Source organism: Furipterus horrens, unplaced genomic scaffold (genome assembly GCF_987537825.1).
Source record: "Furipterus horrens unplaced genomic scaffold, mFurHor1.1.pri manual_scaffold_3, whole genome shotgun sequence".
Lineage (NCBI taxonomy): Eukaryota > Metazoa > Chordata > Mammalia > Chiroptera > Furipteridae > Furipterus > Furipterus horrens.
This window is the reverse complement of record NW_028327173.1, coordinates 137,055,047-137,072,740: the sequence shown is the minus strand read 5'-3', so window position 1 is coordinate 137,072,740 and position 17,694 is coordinate 137,055,047. Positions and strand designations below refer to the sequence as shown.

The following is a 17,694-nucleotide window of genomic DNA, read 5'->3' as shown; positions in this document are numbered from 1 at the left end:
CATCTGACATGCAGTAGAAGCACATTATTGCCATGGAAAGTTGGTAAGGTACCTACCTCTCAGGATTCTTGATCTCTTCAGTAACATAGTTGAGGGTGTCCCAGCCCGAATAGGAGAACAGAGCTGAGTACAGTGCCAGGGCAATGTCACCCATTGCATATGATGAACCCTCAAAGGAATTCTCAAAGTGATTTGAGGCTCCTAGAACCCAGAGAACATGGAAAGGCAGGATTAGTGACCTCCTCCCCAACCTCAAAGTCATCCAGAAAAGGAGTAGAAGAATATGGCTAACAGCAGGTGAGTGGCTTAGAACACCTTTGTTAGCAAGGGTATCAGTGAAGGAACAGAGCAGAAGAGACATCTACAGTGATGGGCTGATTGCAGGCTACAGCATGGGAGTCTTGACAGGAAGGCCTCAATGTGGCTTCCTAGGAGTAGAAGGGCTAGAGAAGAGAACAGGGGTGATGCAGTCCTGTCCTGCCCTGCCAGGTGCCCGATTCTGCCCCCTTTCTAACACCAGACTGAGCTGATACAGGGTGGAGGAAGGGCAGGACTCACTGTGCCCAGGTCAACAGAGTAGTTGTTGGGTAGGTGTTCAGACCTGGAAACTGGAGTGTATATAAGTTCATTTCTGCCCTTGCTCACTCCCAAGGGGAAAACAACCATAGCCACAGCATTGAGCTTTACAATCAGCAAAAGCCATCTCCCAGTGAATGGCTGGCAGCTCTTTTGCTGAGATCATCCTCCTCTGGGAAGCAGCATGTATGAAAAGTAAAGGACAGGCTTTGGGGTCAGTGCCTGGGTACAGATTCCAGTTCCACTACTTAATAGCTAAGGTCTTAGGCAAAATACTTAATTCTGTAGCCTTAGTTTTCTCATCTATAAAATGGGAACAATAGGACCTACCAAATGAGATACTGCATAAATGGCACTTAGAGGAGTGTGACTTCATAGAAAATGCCTAACAAATATAAGATGATATTATTATTTCTTACCCTGGCCAAGTCTAACAATGCCTGCGATGATGACGGCAATCAGAGCCAGTAGCTTAGCATAGGTGGAAATATCTTGTACCATTGTTCCCCACTTGACATGGGCACAGTTAACGAAGGTTAAGAGACCTGAAAGAAAAATAATACTGATTGATGACTGACTGTATCATCGAGAGGGCCTTACACTTCCAAGCAATTTTTCCAATACCAGTCACCAAAATAGACATTTGGCCAAAGACAAGTGTTAGGCTCAGAAACCTGTATTGGAAACCTCCTGCCCAGAATGTCCTCACCATTACCATGTAAAGGAACTTGCTAAGCACCTGTGTACATTGCACCACACACAGACACACACACACCCTCAGCAGGATGACACAAACAGGAGACACAAAACAAAGTGACTGGATTTGCTTACATACAAAAATGCTCACAGCAGTGGGAGGCAACTTAGCTCAAGGGAATTAGGATGTGTTAAGGCTGTTGTCTCTGAAAAGTCAGTTTCTCCCCTCTCCACCCTCCTATCAACTGAGATGAGTTCTAGGACCCGGTAGTCTGATGCTATGGTATTACTATTAACCTTGACATGTCCTGTTATGACTTATCCAATGTCTGGGCCAGCAGGTCAGGACATGTAGCCAAGGATTAGATGGAGGCCAGACTTCCTGCTACAGCCTGCCAGTTCAGCTGCTTGCTTTTGTGCTTAGAAAGGTTCTTGGAACCAAGATTCCTACAAAATGGGGACAGGGCATTTTTCCTGACTGGACAATGAAAAACCAAGAGCCACAAACATTCCTCAAGTCTTTCCCTTAACATAGAGGCAATCCCTTTAGAGCCAGAGTTCTTTTTTTAAGATTTTATTTACTTTTAGCGAGAGGGGAAGGGAGGGATAAAGAGTAGAGAAACACCAGTGTATTGTTGCCTCTCGTGACCCCCAGCTGGGGTCCTGGCCCACAACAGAGGCATGTGCCCTGACTGGGAATCAAACTGGCAACCCTTTGGTTCACAGGCTGGTGCTCAATCCACTGAACCACACCAGCCAGGGCTAGAGCCAGAATTCTTAAACGAGGGCTTCCACAAGGCCTGATATGCTTTATAAAGTGTTATATAGATCTATCCAAAGTATATACATGTTTCTAAGAAAAGGGTCCAGCCCTGACTGACATAGCTCAGTGGGTTGGTGTCATCCTGCAAACCAAAAGGTCACCAGTTCGATTCCCGGTCAAGGTACATGCCTGGATCGCAGGCCAGGTCCCTGGTTGGCAGTGTACAAAAGGCAACCAATCGATGTTTCTCTCACACATTGACGTTTGTCTCCCTTCTCCCTTCTCATCTCTCTAAAAATAAATTAATTAAGTCTTTTTTTTTAATGTCCATAGCTTTTGTCAGAACCTCAGAGAAATATATTACCCCCCACAAAAAGTTACAATCCACTTCAGAAAAAGAAATTCAAGATGGTAATTCCACACATGCTGTGAGGCTGACCAGTAAGACTCCCAGAATGTGAAAGGGAAGAAAGTCAAAAGAAACAATTCTGAAACTCAGCAGAATGTTCCTCAATCCCCCACCATCCTCTTAAACAGGCAGGCAGGCATACACACCACACCTTCCCCACTGTGGCAGAGTAAAGGGCTTCACTGCTCCCTCCTTCCCAGCTCAGCAACTGGAGCACAAGAAGGATGACTTAACAGTCCTCCCAGGGGTTCCGAGGGCAAGGTCAGAGTCAGCCTGCCTTATCAGTAGAGAAAGTGAGGCCTAGTGCTTGCTGGGCTTGCCTGCATCAGGTCACCAACATAGTCAGGAAGTATCCCTGTCTCAGTTCTGGCAGTGGTGTGAACTTCACTGTCCCTAGTTCTCCAATTTTGTTGTGTCCTGGCCTCATTATACTCTAGCCTGAGGTTACTTCATCCTGAGAAGCAGGGAAGACCAGCCTCTCAGAATAGCAGTCCTTTCTTCTGTCTCTCCCTGCCCTTATACCCTTGCTTTTCTACTCACTGCCCAAATACTTTTCTGCTCTTCCCAGAAAAAGAAACATTCTTGTCTCATACAAGCATTTGCTTTTCTGCCTAATAAACCAGACAATAAACAATCAACTCTTATCCCAGGGCTGGGCAAAATTGTAACCATAACTCCAGGCTACCCTACTGCTAAGTTAATAATTAAAGACACAAGCAAACACTCTCCATAAGCACCCTACAAAATGGCTAAAGTGCCTGTATCTCAAGCTCCACAAATCTTTCAGATCTGTTAATCCTTCTCAGCCAGTCACCCATCCTTTACTCCCCACCGGACTTCTACCTCCAGCCATTCAACAGCCCTCATGCCCCTCTCTTTCCTCCTGTAACCCTTACCCCTAACCCATGGAGCTTTGCTTCTGTCTTAAAAATAGAACTCCAAACACCAGGGACAACTGATACTGCCATAGTCACAAAGGAATGGGACCCCCTAATTAAAATTCATGGTTAGCCCTTAGGGTAACCATGGGTCACAACACCAAACTGGGATAGGCTAAGCCACTCTTTCTGGTTCACAGTCAGTCTGCAGCCTAGCGCCACTAGGTTCTATTCTCAGCTCTATCCAGGCGCATGGGCAGGCAAAAGCCAACTCATCATCCTTTATTACCACAAATTATGAAAAGAAAATACATGGATTGTTTACATTTTAATCCCTACTGCTTATCTACTCCCACGTCCATCCATTTGTATTCCTCCTTTTACCCACCAGTCTCCCCACCCTGCACTCAACTTTATTTCTCAGTCACTGTCCCCCCTTCTTGGCGTGATTTGCTCTCTGTATTGAGCACAGGGGTCTTGGTTTGAATGAAGAAGGAAATCCTGTGGAAAGAAACAAGGAAGCAGAGGAACTGCCTGAAGAGAGCTGGCCCACACCTTCTCCCAAACCCCACCTCCTCGAAGGTCTCTTGGCCATAAAACAGGAAATGGGTATGGGAAGTGGCTGTGCTGACTGGGCTCTTTGGCCATTCCACCCCACCCCCACCCCCCAGCAGATAGAGGGGACCAGAGGCCCCAGAGTCCAGCCAAGCACACTGTTCTTGAAGCAGAGCCCAACCTCCTGGTTCAGAGGCAGGGAAAGGAGGGGAACATGGAGTTGGAAGATAGAGGCAGCTGCAAGTTAACCTCAAGGACAGAGGTGCCCTACCCTCCTGCCTCTAGGTGCAATTCAGTCTCCACCCAACACTGGCCCAAGTCCACAGGAAGATGCCCTGAAATCACTTTGGACCCTTGACTAAGGGGCAGCTCCATTCCTGCTTTGACACCTGCTTTGGAGAAAGGAGAAGCTACAAAAAATTCATCTTATAAGCATCTAAGGAGTTGAATGAGTCATTCAACCCAGTCCCCACAGGCTCCTGGAGTAGGAGGCTAGTTCTAGCATTAAGGCCCAGCATCAACTCTGGAACTAAAAGTCAGGATAGCACTGCCTAGGTTGATCCAGAACAGAATGAATCTTGCAGATCCACTCAGGATCAGATGCCCAGATTTATTATAGTTTAGATGCCCAAACTAAGAAGTCCCTGAAAAAGAATGGGAACCTACACTTCTCCCAGCGCCATAGGTTTTAAATACATACAATGTAACACACAACACTTAGGATGCTATTGAATCCATCTTCTCTTTCAAATGCCCAGGGACTATAAAACCTCAGTACTTTACTAGACAAGTCATTTCATTGTTAAAAGAGATCCAATAGCTCTTCTTTCCACAAGCCAAATACATCTTCCTCGCAACTTCAACCCAGTAGCTCCAGGCCTCTCCTCTGGAGCTACACAGAATCTAGCTAAAGCCCCTTCCATATAAGGCCCTTCTTATCACTATACACTTACATCCTGTCCCCTCGAGTCTTCCCTCTTTCAGGCTAAAAACCCAGTTTTTTCAACCTCTTGTGTGACAAATATGGCTTTCTGACCACTCGCCATCCCAGTTCTCTCCTCTGCATTTACATGCTTCATTGAGTCAGTGTCTCCCTGGACACTGCAGACATTTCACAGACTGTGGAGCTGCAGTTTGAACTCACTGTCAACAGCAATTCCTTTTTGCCCCACCTCAAACTGATCAGCTTTTCCATCTTCCCCTTTTGGGGCCTATAAAAATGATTTTTTAAAAATCCCAAATATGGCACATTCACATTCCTTTGTGAATTCTTAGGCATCATTCCCATCTGCTATAAATGGATTTTTCCACATTAATCTTGTTAGTGCAAATGCCTCCAATTTTGTATTGAAGTCACTGATAATGTTGCCCAGGATACTATAGACCTTCCTCTATGCTGGTATTATTCCAGAACGTCAATCAAGAATCCACCAAACTGTTCTTTTATCTAGTCCAGTTTTTTACACTTGGTCAACAAGAATATCATAAGAGTCCTGGTCAGGTAGTTCGATTCCTTGGAGTATTATCCTGACGCACCAAGATTGCGAATTCGATCTCCGGTCGGGGCACATACAAGAGGCAACCAATGAATGCATAAATAAGTGGAACAACAAATTGATGTTTCTCTCTCTCCCAAAATAAATTTTAAAAATTTAAATTAAAAAGAAAAGAATATCATGAGAGTTTGCCAAGAACCTCTCTGAAATCTGCATACACATGTCTCTGTTCTAACAATCTAATGATGCTGTCAAATGACTCAAATAAAACTAGTACATATTTATACTAGAATGTTCTTAACTACACCATTGTAAGTCAAAAATTAGAAACAAGCCAAATGCCCATCAACAGTAGCATAGCTAAATCAATACAATGGAATACTAAACAGCAGTGAGAATAAGCCACATACAACTACAGACAAAAATACAGATAAGCTTCACAAACATATTTAGTGAACAAGCCAGACACAAAAGAGTATATTCCCTTTATATCCATTTACAAAAAAAACAGGTAAAACTAATCTATGCTACTAGAAGTCAGAACAGTGATTTCCCTTTTTTTCTTTTTTTTTTTTTGTTGGGGGTGGGGGTGCGGCAGAAGGGAGTGACTGGGAGGAACACAAGAAGGGTTTGAGGGCTGCTTTCTTGATGTAGATGCTGGTTATACATGTCTGTTCAATGTGTGAAAATTCATCAAGCTGTACACTTATAATGTGCACTGTTCCTTGGTGTATATTACATTTAAATAAAATTTTGAAGTTGAACAACAAATAAGGTTAGCTTAGCATGGCTTATTTTTAGTGAATCCATACAGGTTTCTGAGATTCTCCTTTCTTATTATGCTTTGCTAACCAGCTATGTCTAGAATTTGGGCAGGAATCAACTTCAAGTTATCAGTGCAAAATGCTCAGAATTCACCTCTCTCTCTTTCTTGGAAAGAAAGCTATCACAGGTTATCACCTGTGGTAGGCAAAACAACAGCCCTGGGAAGCAGAAGAATCAGTGTCAAGAGTGATGTGATGTAAGAAAGACTTGACTAGCTATTGCTGACTTTGAAGATGAAAGGGGACCGTGAGCTAAGGAATGTGGGCAGCCTCTAAAAGCCACAAAAGGCAAGAAAATGGATTCTCCCCTGGGCATGACTGACACATTGATTTTGACCTAGTGAGACTCACTTCAGACTTCTGACCTATGGAGCAGTTCAAATATAAATTTGTATCCAACTAAGCAAACCAGACTAAGAACAGAATCATAGGTATGGCGATCATCCGGAGGGTTATCAGCTGGGAGGGGGAAGGGGGTAAAATGGGGATATGGTGCAGAGACTAAGAAGCATAATCAGTTGGTACAAAATAGACAGGGGGATGTTAAGAATAATATAGGAAAGGGTGAAGCCAAAGAACTTACATGCACGACCCATGAACATGAACTAAGTGGGGTGGGATTGCTGGAGGGAAGTGGGGTACTGGGTGGAGGAGGAAAGCAAAGGGAAAAAAAATTGGGACTACTGTAACAACATAATAAAATACACTTTAAAATTTGAATAATAAAAATAAAATATAAATTTGTGTTGTTTTAAGCCAACAATTGGTGGTATTTTTAACAGCAGCAATAGGAAACTAATATGTCATGCAACAGCTTCCTTCACACCCTTCCTGTTCTCCAAGATCCTGGAGATGCTTGATGGTGATTCTGTCATTTCAGCTAATTATAAATTCTTTCTATTTGTCTGCAAATGGATAACTTAAAACATCTAAAGCAATAACATGTATTACTATCTCCTTAACTCTCTTGGTCTTGTTTTTTTGTTGGCTTAGATCTGTTGGCTTGTTGGTTTTCATTTAAACTTTTTTTTTTTTTAATTTGAGGGGATATGGGGAAGAAAAACATCAATTTGCTGTTCTACTTAATGTATGGATTTATTGGTTGACTTTGTGTATTCCCCTCACAGGGATCAAACCTGCAACCTTGGTATATCAAGACGATTCTCTACCCATCTGACCTACCCCACCAGGACAGCCTGTTGGTTTTTTTATTAAACCCTTTCTAGATTAGCAATCCTCCGTTAGGAAAAATTAGAAGAAAAATAGAACTGTGGCATTCTTCTTTCTCAGCCACCATCTACTTTCTTTCTTTCTTTCTTTTTTTCTTTCTTTTAATTTTATTTATATATTTTTAGAGAGAGGGGAAGGGAGGGAGAAAAAGAGGGAGAGAAACATCAATGTATGGTTGCCTTTCACATGCCCCCAACTGGGGACCTGGCCCACAACCCAGGCATGTGCCCTGACTGGAAATTGAACCAGCAAACCTTTGGTTCGCAGGCTGGTGCTCAATCCACTGAGCCACACCAGCCAGGGCACCACCATCTACTTTCATAGAACTAATTTCCATGCCCTTGCTGTTCTCACTCTGAACATTCCTGTAGAGCCTTTGATTGTCCTCTGTCTTTTCTTCCAATCTTAGTTTATGCTAGGCATTAAGCTTCAGGACACTCTTCTTGCAGTTCTGGGCCACCCTTGAATTGAGTCTTGGTTATGTCACCTCTCACCATCTCTTATATATCTTGTCTTTAAAAATCTAAGCTCATCAAAAAGCAATGTATTCAATCACCTTGGTTTCTTCAGATGACTCTCCTTTTCTTCTTAAATAAGATAATTTTCAACTATTTTATCAGAATTTCATTTTAAAGAAGCTCCTGGAATTATTTTTTTTAATCCTAGGCTATAACATTATAATTCTTTACCCTGAACTTTTCTGAAAAGTCTTTGCCTGAAATTTAGAGTGTATTTCAGAGGAAACCTAGCATTTCTTTTTCTGGGAAGTACAAACTCTTAGCAAGCACAGTCATTTCCTCACAAGGATTCCACACTTCCCCTGATTATATTAAATAATAATAAAAATAAGTAAGTCCTATCCTTTTGAGATGCATATTGAAGCCTTTACAGGTTAAATGGTTTAATGTCTTGGGTTTGCTTTAAATAATCTACTGGGGCAGCGCCTCGCTGGTGGTCTGTCACTTGCACCTTTCTTGGTTCCTGCTTCTGGTGACTCTCCAGTAGGAGGTGGAGGAGAGGGAAAGCAGGTCTGTGAGTCCAAGTGTTGCAGCAGAGCACTCAAGGTGAGAATCCGAGTATCAGGAGGAGGAGAATAGGCTCAGGAGCAATGGTGTCCAAAGAGGAACAAGCAGTAAAAAAAAAAAATCTCAACATGGAAAATGAATAAAGGGATGAAAAAGAGCAAGATGTTAATAAAGGAGAGGCCTTGGCCCTCCTTTTGGAAGCTGGTGAATATTGTGTGCCTAGAGGAAATCATAGGTGGCTCGCTGTGAGGCAGCCCATCTGCAGCACAGATGTGTCTGGGATTACAGGCTTGGAGAGCCACAGGCAAGGATGCACAAGAGAATATGGAAAGGATTGAGGAGATGAGACAGCTGAAGGAAAAGGTGGGGGGAAAGCTGTTAAGACATAGTCCGCAGGCAGTTAGCACTGACTCCCCTCACCGTGACCCTCATGATGAGTTTTGCCTTATGATTTGAATCCTGATGTTTTCCCTGAAATTAATAGATACACCTGCTTCCTAAACTTACATGTTCTTGATTAACTTTCACTGTAAACCTGTTGGTGTTACTTGTTTCCTGTGGGTCCCTTACTGCCAGTTTCTAATTGAATATTGTATTTTGACCCAATTTGTGAGTTTCTGTCAGTAGGGGAGTTTTACCTATTGCATGGAAAGATGCTCTTTACATATTATGAAGTTAATAAAGCAGTTTAAAAAGCAAAATAGCCCTGGCTGGTGTTGCTCAGTGGATCGAGTGCCAGCCTGTGAACCAAGAGGTCACCAGTTCGATTCCCAGTCAGGGCACATGCCTGGGTTGCAGGCCAGGTCCATGGCTGGGAGCACTCAAGAGGCAACCACACATTGCTCTTTCTCTCCCTCACTTTCTCCCTCCCTTCCCCTCTCTCTAAAAATAAATAAGTAAAAAGCATAATCATCATAATAATAATAATCTAGTGGGGTGAGGGTGGGGTAGTTGGAGTATAGATAAAACAATGTTGATTGTGATTCATGAACATTGGGAGTTCACATTATTATTCACTCTACTTTTGAATATGTTTGAAATTTTCCATAATAAACGATTGTTTAAAACTTTATAGAGCTGCTGCTTTTAATGGAATGCAATGACATTAGCAAAAAGATGCTCAGGGACTTGAGGGTTCCATCACTACCATATCTTCCCACAAACTTTATAATCTTTATTAGGAAAGCAAAACAGTCCCCCTCTGATGTGAGAGTGTGCAGTCTATGCCCACAGTTACATCATTCCTATCTCTTTTTGCTTTTATCCTCTTGTTCTCTTCACCATGCTTCTCCCCTTAGGATGAGAGTTTATTTCCATGCACGATTACTATGAGAGACCTTCAGGAAAATTCCCTAAATGGATCCTGAGAGCCTCTGACAACACCATGTAATAATTCTTCTTCCCAAGGTAAGCAGAGAGGATTAACAGAGGCTGTGTCCTTGTGCCCTTTCTAAGAGATGTACACATATCTGTAACTTCTGTTTAGCTGTAAGAAGAAACCAACCTGCAGGCAGAGCTGGAAGTAGTACTGGCCGGTACTGTTCATTACATTCATTGGGGAAGTAAAACCCTTTGACAGCTCTCTGTATCTTAGTGGACTCAAATTTCCCTCTCACCACAGTCAAAAGAATCAAAATGTGACCTTGCACCGATGGAGCAGGCATTCCTCATTATAGCAGGTGCTCATACAAGTTCATCTTTTGATATACAATATTAATCTCAGCTCTTCTGGAAAAGCCATCATTTTTTAACAAAAGATATTCTTTCATGTCATATTCTAATCAAATATGAAACTATTCCCTCCTTGCAGTGAAAGTAAAAAACAAATAAACATGTTCAGCCTTGAATGTTTATAGATATGAGTCCAAAAACATCATTCCTGATCCTATATCCTATTTTCTCCAAATGTATTCACTGAGCAACATTTCCATCTTTATTCTTCTTTCTATTTAATACCTCAAAGCCTCCCAAATACCCAGATTTATACTATTATTGGTGCATTTTCTCCTTTCCTTTAAAATTTCAATTTAAAGCTTATTAAACACATCTCTTCCAATCCTTATGAAATTTGCTCTGTCCTTCACTGGAGTCTATCGTTCTAGTATCTTAGCATATATAGTCAGGCACTGTGTTCTGTGTTCTATGTTCTTCTTTTCCTTTGCATGCACAGCTTTCAAATGACCATGAAATGAAAATTTCACCTGCCACTCACTTCACTATCTTGAATTTCAAAATCACCACTGATCCATCTCAGGCGTCTTCTGACTAGTGACATCATTCATCCCACAGCAATTGGCAGAAGGACAGCAATCTGTGGGCTTAATTGGTACGAACAAGCTTTTTGTCATATGTTGCTCAAGAGAAACCGCACGTCTCTGCATTAGGCTGGTCTATGTCTACTCAGAGTCACATTGTTCAGGGACAGCCAAGTTCAGTCACTGGTGTGCTCGGGCCTACTGATACCCACATATGTCCAGAATACTCTAATACTGCTGTTTCCTCAGAAGGATCAGATTTACATTCTCTGAAAAAGCCTCAGACCTGTTGCCTAAAGCCAGACATTTCAATTTTTCCTCCTTTTCTCTACTGCCTGTTTTGTTTGTTTGTAACGCCTACCTCTATACACCTTAAAATTCACTTTCTCTTCCTGGCTTCCTTGAGGTGTTATTTCTTCCATCCTTCCTAGGTGCTATTATAACTCTCAGAGAGCAGATGGTCCTCAGACTCTTTTACCCTTTCGGGCTAGAGAAGCATTTCGCTTACTCAGGTATCCTGTGGCAAGAAGACACACCAAGCAAATCCCTAGGGGTCACTGAATCAGATGCTTGTACTCTGCCTCCAGGAACTCCGTCAGCACTTTAGGCACCACAGCTGCACACCGCTCCAGGAACAAGCAGGCAGGGTGTTCAAGAGGGTCTCATATTCAACCACTCCGTGTGCTCCCTTCTCTAAGATGGCTGGTCCTTGTTCACTGGGCTCTTCCTGGTCTGCTTAGCTAGGGCCGATTCAGGTCCTCAGGAACAGGCCCCCAAGCCTGACTGAGCATCAGAATCACCTACAGCACTGGGGTTCCACCTCAGGAGTTCTGCTGCAGGCAGTCTGATGGCCTGCCTGCTTTGGGTGTGCTGCCTTAGGTAATCACATCAGAACAACCCTCATCTCTCCACTTAACTCAGCGCTTCTCTATCCCAGCTGCACATCGGCCTTGCTTGACAAGCTTTAACAAAGTCCAGTGCTCAGGCCCCACCCAGGCAATGAAGTTGGAAACTGTGTTGGAACCCAGGCATCAGCAGGTTTTCAAAGCTCCCCAGGGGATCCTAAAGCACAGTGACAGCTGAGAAGCTCTCTTCCCAAGGCCCCCATCAGTTCTCCCCAGCAGCAAGTTTCTGCTTCTTCAATTCACATTCTCGAAGCAGTTCCCATTTGTATACCCAGTGGTACAGATTTTTTTGGTTGGGGAAACAGGGAAGGAGAAGAAGAGGCCATGAATAATTTTTTTTAATCCTTACCAGAGGATATGTTTTTTATCGATTGGAGAGACAGAGAGAAAGGGGGCGGAGGGGAGAGAGATCGGTCACCTCCCACTTGTGCCCCAACCACACCGACAGGGGATTGAACTTGCAACCCAGGCATGTACCCTGACCAGGAGTCAAACCAGCAGCCTCTGGATGTACAGAATGATGCTCCAGCCAACTGAGCCACCTGACCAGGGCACCATGAGTATTTTTTTAAACTTCTGGGTAATTTCAGTGTACAGCCAGGGATGGGACTCCCTCTCCTTGACTCCTTCCCCAACTTCCTCTAGGCCCTTCTGAGGCAGAGAGAAAGAGAACATATAAAGGAAGAGAACAAAGGTGAACCCCTGAAGAGCCTTGAGGATGAAGCCACCACAGAACTCAACCTCCCTCACTGCTGATGAAGTCATTCCAATGTTCACACTGACCCCACACCAAAAAGAACTCAAGGCTCTGACTCCAGCCTGTGTGCTGCTCTGAATGTGGAACATGAAATGAAACTTTCCCCACTGTGAACTTAAAACAGCTCTTGGGAAAACCCCTCCGGGAGAGATAACCAGCTTTCAAGCATAAAGTTCAAAGGACAAAAATCAGTTGGGGGCCCAGTATCTGGTTGTTTTACCTCATTAGCCACAAGTTCATGAAGCCAGTCATTCTAATATCAGGAAAAGCTACATGTGGCAAAAGCTTCCAGGCAAATATACAGAGAGCTGAAGCCCCTTACAGTCCACAAGCAGCTTTAGTAGATTCAGTATGAACGGTCTGCCCTCCCCCCTGCCCGATTCCTCGAGCAGCCCTCAGCCCTCCACCACCCACCCCGCCCTCAGAGCCAAAAGCATGCAGTGCCCTTCTCAGCCAAGCTGAATCTGGAACCATATCTTCTGGTCATTCATCCAGTCAGCATTTATTGAAGCACCTACTACATGCAAGTCACTAACGGCAACTGTCAGGGACACAAAAGGCTGCAGTAGTCTGTCTGTTCACAGGAGGCCCTGTGTTGCTGGCTAACTAGTATAAGCAGGCAGACCGAAGACACAGGAGGTAAATTGTCCTGTTAGCAAAAGGCAAAAAACTAGACCAAAAAAACTAGGTCACATGGTGGGAAAGTGTAGGCAGGAGCAGAATTACCCAACACTGCTAACAATGGGCCAAAGCATGTCAGCTCCAAAGAAAGGGCCATTGGGTGGAGCTGGACTTCTGGACATCTAGACCTGACTCTGCCAAGAGAAAAGTTCCACCTTTTCTGCAGAGAGGAAAAAGAGCCTCAGCCCTAGGAGCTACTATAAAATTAAAAGTAGGTATAACCTTGGCCGGGTAGCACAATGGGTTAAAGAATCATCCCTATACACCAAGGTTGCAGGTTCAATCTCTGGTCAAGGCACATACAAGAAGCAACCCATGAATGCATCAAGGAACAACAAATCAATCTCTCTCACTCTCACCCTCTCTCTCACTCTCACCCTCTCTCTCTCTCTCAAATCAATTTTTTTTAAAGTAGGTGTGTTATCTTTATCTTACAATTGAGAAAACTGAAGTCACTCAGGCCAGCTTCTAAGTTTGTATACATTCCACCACATGCCTTCCTGCTTGGATGCAAGGATGTGAGACTGGGAGTGGGATTATCTCTCCTGGGGTAATGGAGCTTCTGGCTGCAGAGAACTGGAGCAATCTCAAAGAACTCTGAAAAACCAGAATAATAGCCTCAGGAAGGGCCACCTGCACACCTCTCTGGTTGGGAAAAGTAACCATTTATAGTAACCTGGACAGGACAGCACAGTTTTCTCCGAACTCAGGATTAATTAATTATCCATCCGTCTACGCAATAAGCACTTACTGAGCACCCACTGTGTTCCAGGCCCTGCACAGGCTCTGTGATTAAGACTCAGGCCCCAGCCTTCACAGAAAAGTGAACATGAACAATTATAAGAATGAAAGTATGAAAGTCATTGTGAGGCAACCCATCCAGTCTGGGGCAGTGAAGGGGGTGCACATGGATACCAGGACCACTATTATCTGGACTGAGTATATGGAGGTTGGTGCTGGGGTTGGGGGTGGGGAGGAAAATCCCTAGCAGACAGGGTAACATGTGATTACCCTGACAATGAAATCAGCAGTGAGTGAAGTCGCCCACGCGTACAAAAAAATTTACCCCAACCAGCAATTTTCAACCAGTGTGCCACAAGAATTTTTAAAACATGCAGTATCTGACTATTTAGTCAGGGGCACTGACCTCTTTTCTCTTAGATTGTCAAATTAAAAAATGACAAAAAAAAAAAAAAAAGACAATAGCCAATACAATAGTAGCCGCCAGGTGTGAATGAATCAAAATTATATCAATTTTTTACCAGATTTGCAAAAAAATATATTTTTTGGTGTGCTACAGAAGTTTAGTAATTAGTCTATGTGTGCCATGAGATGAAAAAGGTTGAAAATCGCTGCCCTAAGCAATAATTGGTAAATGATTCCAAGGTCTATTAGCAATGCTAATAGATGAAATTCACCATCAGCTCTAAAGGAGGATCATACCTATTGAGGGGCAGTAAACCACTCTGACAGAAGCAGAAACCTTTATTTGCTCTCTTGAAACTGTCACCATTTAAATAGAAATGGATGAAAGTATGGCAGAAATACAGATCACACCTCTATGAGACAGAGACTGTATTCTAGAGACGAAGAAACAGGCTAATAAATGTAACCTGCCTGATTCCATGCCCTTAAACACCATGACCACTCCTTCCCAAAAGGAAGAGGGTGTCCTCTGCACTGTTCAATGGAGAAAAATGCTGACTCGGGGCACCCAAGCATTCCAGCCATGGGGAAGACCTTACTGTAGGATAAAGATATTTCACCCAACTTTTCTAGAAATATACTCCCAAACCAAGCTAAAGCAGGCTTAAGTCTTTCCCATAAACTCCTCCCTCAACACTGGTCCCTCCCTCTAACAACCACCCTTCTTGCCTTCAGAGTCAGTCCTCTGGAAAGTATATCTAATCTGACACTCCCTGCCCTTCCCTTGTCTGACATCCACTCCACCACTTCCCTGAAAAGACTGACAGTTTCCCTTTACCTCCGATTTGTCAATTCCAAATGATGTTGGCTGTTCAGCCCCTCCTTTGGGCTCACACAGGCTCCACATCTAACCACACTGCATTAGAATGGTTTACATGACTATTTGTCTCTCCCACGAACTGTGAGCTACAGAGGGTGGACTGAGTAACAGCCACCCTCATATCCCCAGGGCCTACCCCAGAACTAGGCACATAGTAGACACTCAAACTTCACTGGATGAATAAACTCTGAAATCCAACTCCACCCACAATGCCCTGAAATTTCCCTCTCCAAATTCACCAGTGACCTCAATGTTGATAAATCCAAGCAACTCCACTCCTGATCTAGCTTGACCTCTTACCAAATTGGACACTGTTGACCACCGAATCCTTCTCAAATTGCTCTCTTCCACTAACCATCTCCCATTTCTCATCTATCTCTCTAGATGCTTCTTCTCCACCTTTTTGCAGAATATTTATCCCTTAATGCTGGTATTCCTCAGAACACTGTCCTAAGCCCTTTTCTCCTCCCTTTCTACATCTGGTTCCAAGATCATCTCATCTGTTACTGTGATTTTAATTATCATCTATATACTGAAGATTCCCAAAAGTATATCACCAGCCCAAGTGTCACGATTCCAGATACATATGAATATCTAACCACCTACTTACTGGACATCACCAGGTACAAACTCAGTCTGTCCAAAACTGATCCCATCAATGTCTCTCAAACCTCTGCTTCTCCAGTGTTTCCCCTGTAAGTAACTGGCATAAACATCCTAAGTTGCCCACACCAGAAACCTGGGCATCTTCATCGACAACCTCCGCCATATCTAATCAGTGTCCTAGTCTTAACCAGTTTCCTCAAGCCCCAAACATGACTCTAATCCAGGCCACCATCATCACTTACTAGGATCATAGCAACTGCTTTGTAACTGGTCTCCTGCTTTCAGTCCTGCAAATTGGTACAAGAGTAATCTTTTTAAAAATCCACAAATTCTAAACTCTAAATCACAAATGTAACTTTCCTGCTTCAAATGCCTGAAGAGGTTTTTCATTGCCTTAGGACAGTGATTTTCAACCTTTTCTATCTCAGGGCACGCACAAAGTAGTAAAATTCTGTGGCACAGCAAAAAATATATATTTTTGCCAATCTGACAAAAAAAAGTAGGTGTAATTTTGATTCACTCACACCAGACGGCTATTGTTGTGTTGGCTGTTGTCATTGTTTTTTAAATTTGACAATCTATGGTAAAAGAGGTCTATGCTCCTCACTGAGTAGTCAGGTATTGCATGTTTTAAAAATTCTTGCAGCACAACAGTGTGCCATGGTGCACCAGCTGAAAATCGCAAGCCCAACAAACTCCTTAAATTAATATGGTTCTTGCTATAGATTGTATTTTCCAAAGATATCTTGACAATATCTCCCATCCCACATGCTTTTTATACAATGTGACTTTGACACTCCATCAAGAGGTAAGAGGCCCTGGCTTATGTGGCTCTGTGGACTGAGCATCAGCCTGCGATCCAAGTGTCGCCGGTTCGATTCCCAGTTAGGGCACATGACTAGGTTGCACACCAGGTCCCCAGGTGGGGGCGCGTGTGAGGCAACTGCACGTTGATGTTCCTCTCCCTCTCTTTCTCCTTTCCCCTCTCTCTAAAAACAGATAAACAAAATAAAATTTTTTTAAAAAGAGGTAAGGTCTGTGCCTCTTGAAACTGGATGGTCTTCTGTAACTGTTTCAACCTCTAGAGTACAGCAGGAGTGACACCATGTGACTTCAGAAGCTAGGTCACAAAAGGCGATGCAGCTTCCACAAGGCTTGTTGGGATTCTCATTCTTGAAGCCTTCAGCTGCCAAGTAAACAGTCTGATTGCTCTGAGGCTGCCATTATGTGAAGAAGCTCAATGTAGTCCAAGTGGAGAGACCACATGGAGAGGCCCTGACACAACCTGAAAATGATGCCCAGCTAGTCCCCATCTTTAGTGCCTCCATTCCAGCTCTTCCCACACACCATGTGACTACAATCACATGAGATTCTGAGCCAGAACTGTCCCACTTAGGCCTTCCCAAATTCCTGAGCCACAGAAACCATGAAATATTAGAATAAAATGACTATTGTTCTAAGCCACTAAGTTTTATGTGACTTGTTTTGCAGCAATAATAGTTAGACAAGTTAATAAAGCCCTGAAAAAACCTCTCTGATGACCTCCGTCTATCTCTGCAATCCAACTCTCAACACTTCCTATCTTAAACTCGATACTGTAGGCCACTCTGAACACCTTTCAGTGTCTTGAAGATGTCTTTCTTGTCCACAAGTTTTCATACATTCTGTTCTTGCTGCCTGAGATGTCCCTCTTCCCTTTCTACTCTTAGTTAATTTTTCTTTATCACTCAGGGGTTGTATTAAACATCCTTATGGAGCCCTGGCTGGTATGGCTCAGTGGATTGAGCACTGGCCTGCAAATCAAAGGGTCGCTGGTTCGATTCCCAGTCAGGGCACATACCTGGGTTGCGAGCCAGGTCCCCAGTTAGGGGCATGTGAGAGGCAACCACACATTGATGTTTCTCTCCCTCTCTTTCTCCCTCTCTTCCCCTCTCTCTAAAAATAAATAAATAAAATCCATAATAAAGAAAGTTTTAAAAAAATAAACAAAATATTTTTGAAAAACGCTTTCT

General features: G+C 43.4%; 1 protein-coding gene and 1 pseudogene across 2 annotated transcripts in view; one reads left to right on the top strand and one right to left on the bottom strand.

Moving 5' to 3' along the window:
- SLC7A7 (solute carrier family 7 member 7) overlaps positions 1–17,694 on the bottom strand; it is a 33,142-nt gene that overhangs the window by 4,799 nt on the left and 10,649 nt on the right. For both annotated transcript variants that reach the window (XM_090270294.1, XM_090270295.1), the window contains exons 3-4: positions 996–1,121; positions 57–201 (exon numbers count right to left, since the gene is read on the bottom strand). In XM_090270294.1, the coding sequence (XP_090126420.1) occupies positions 57–201; positions 996–1,121 (271 nt within the window). The remainder of the gene's footprint in view (positions 1–56; positions 202–995; positions 1,122–17,694) is intronic.
- Positions 8,536–8,908, top strand: LOC150016087 (protein BEX2-like; annotated as a pseudogene).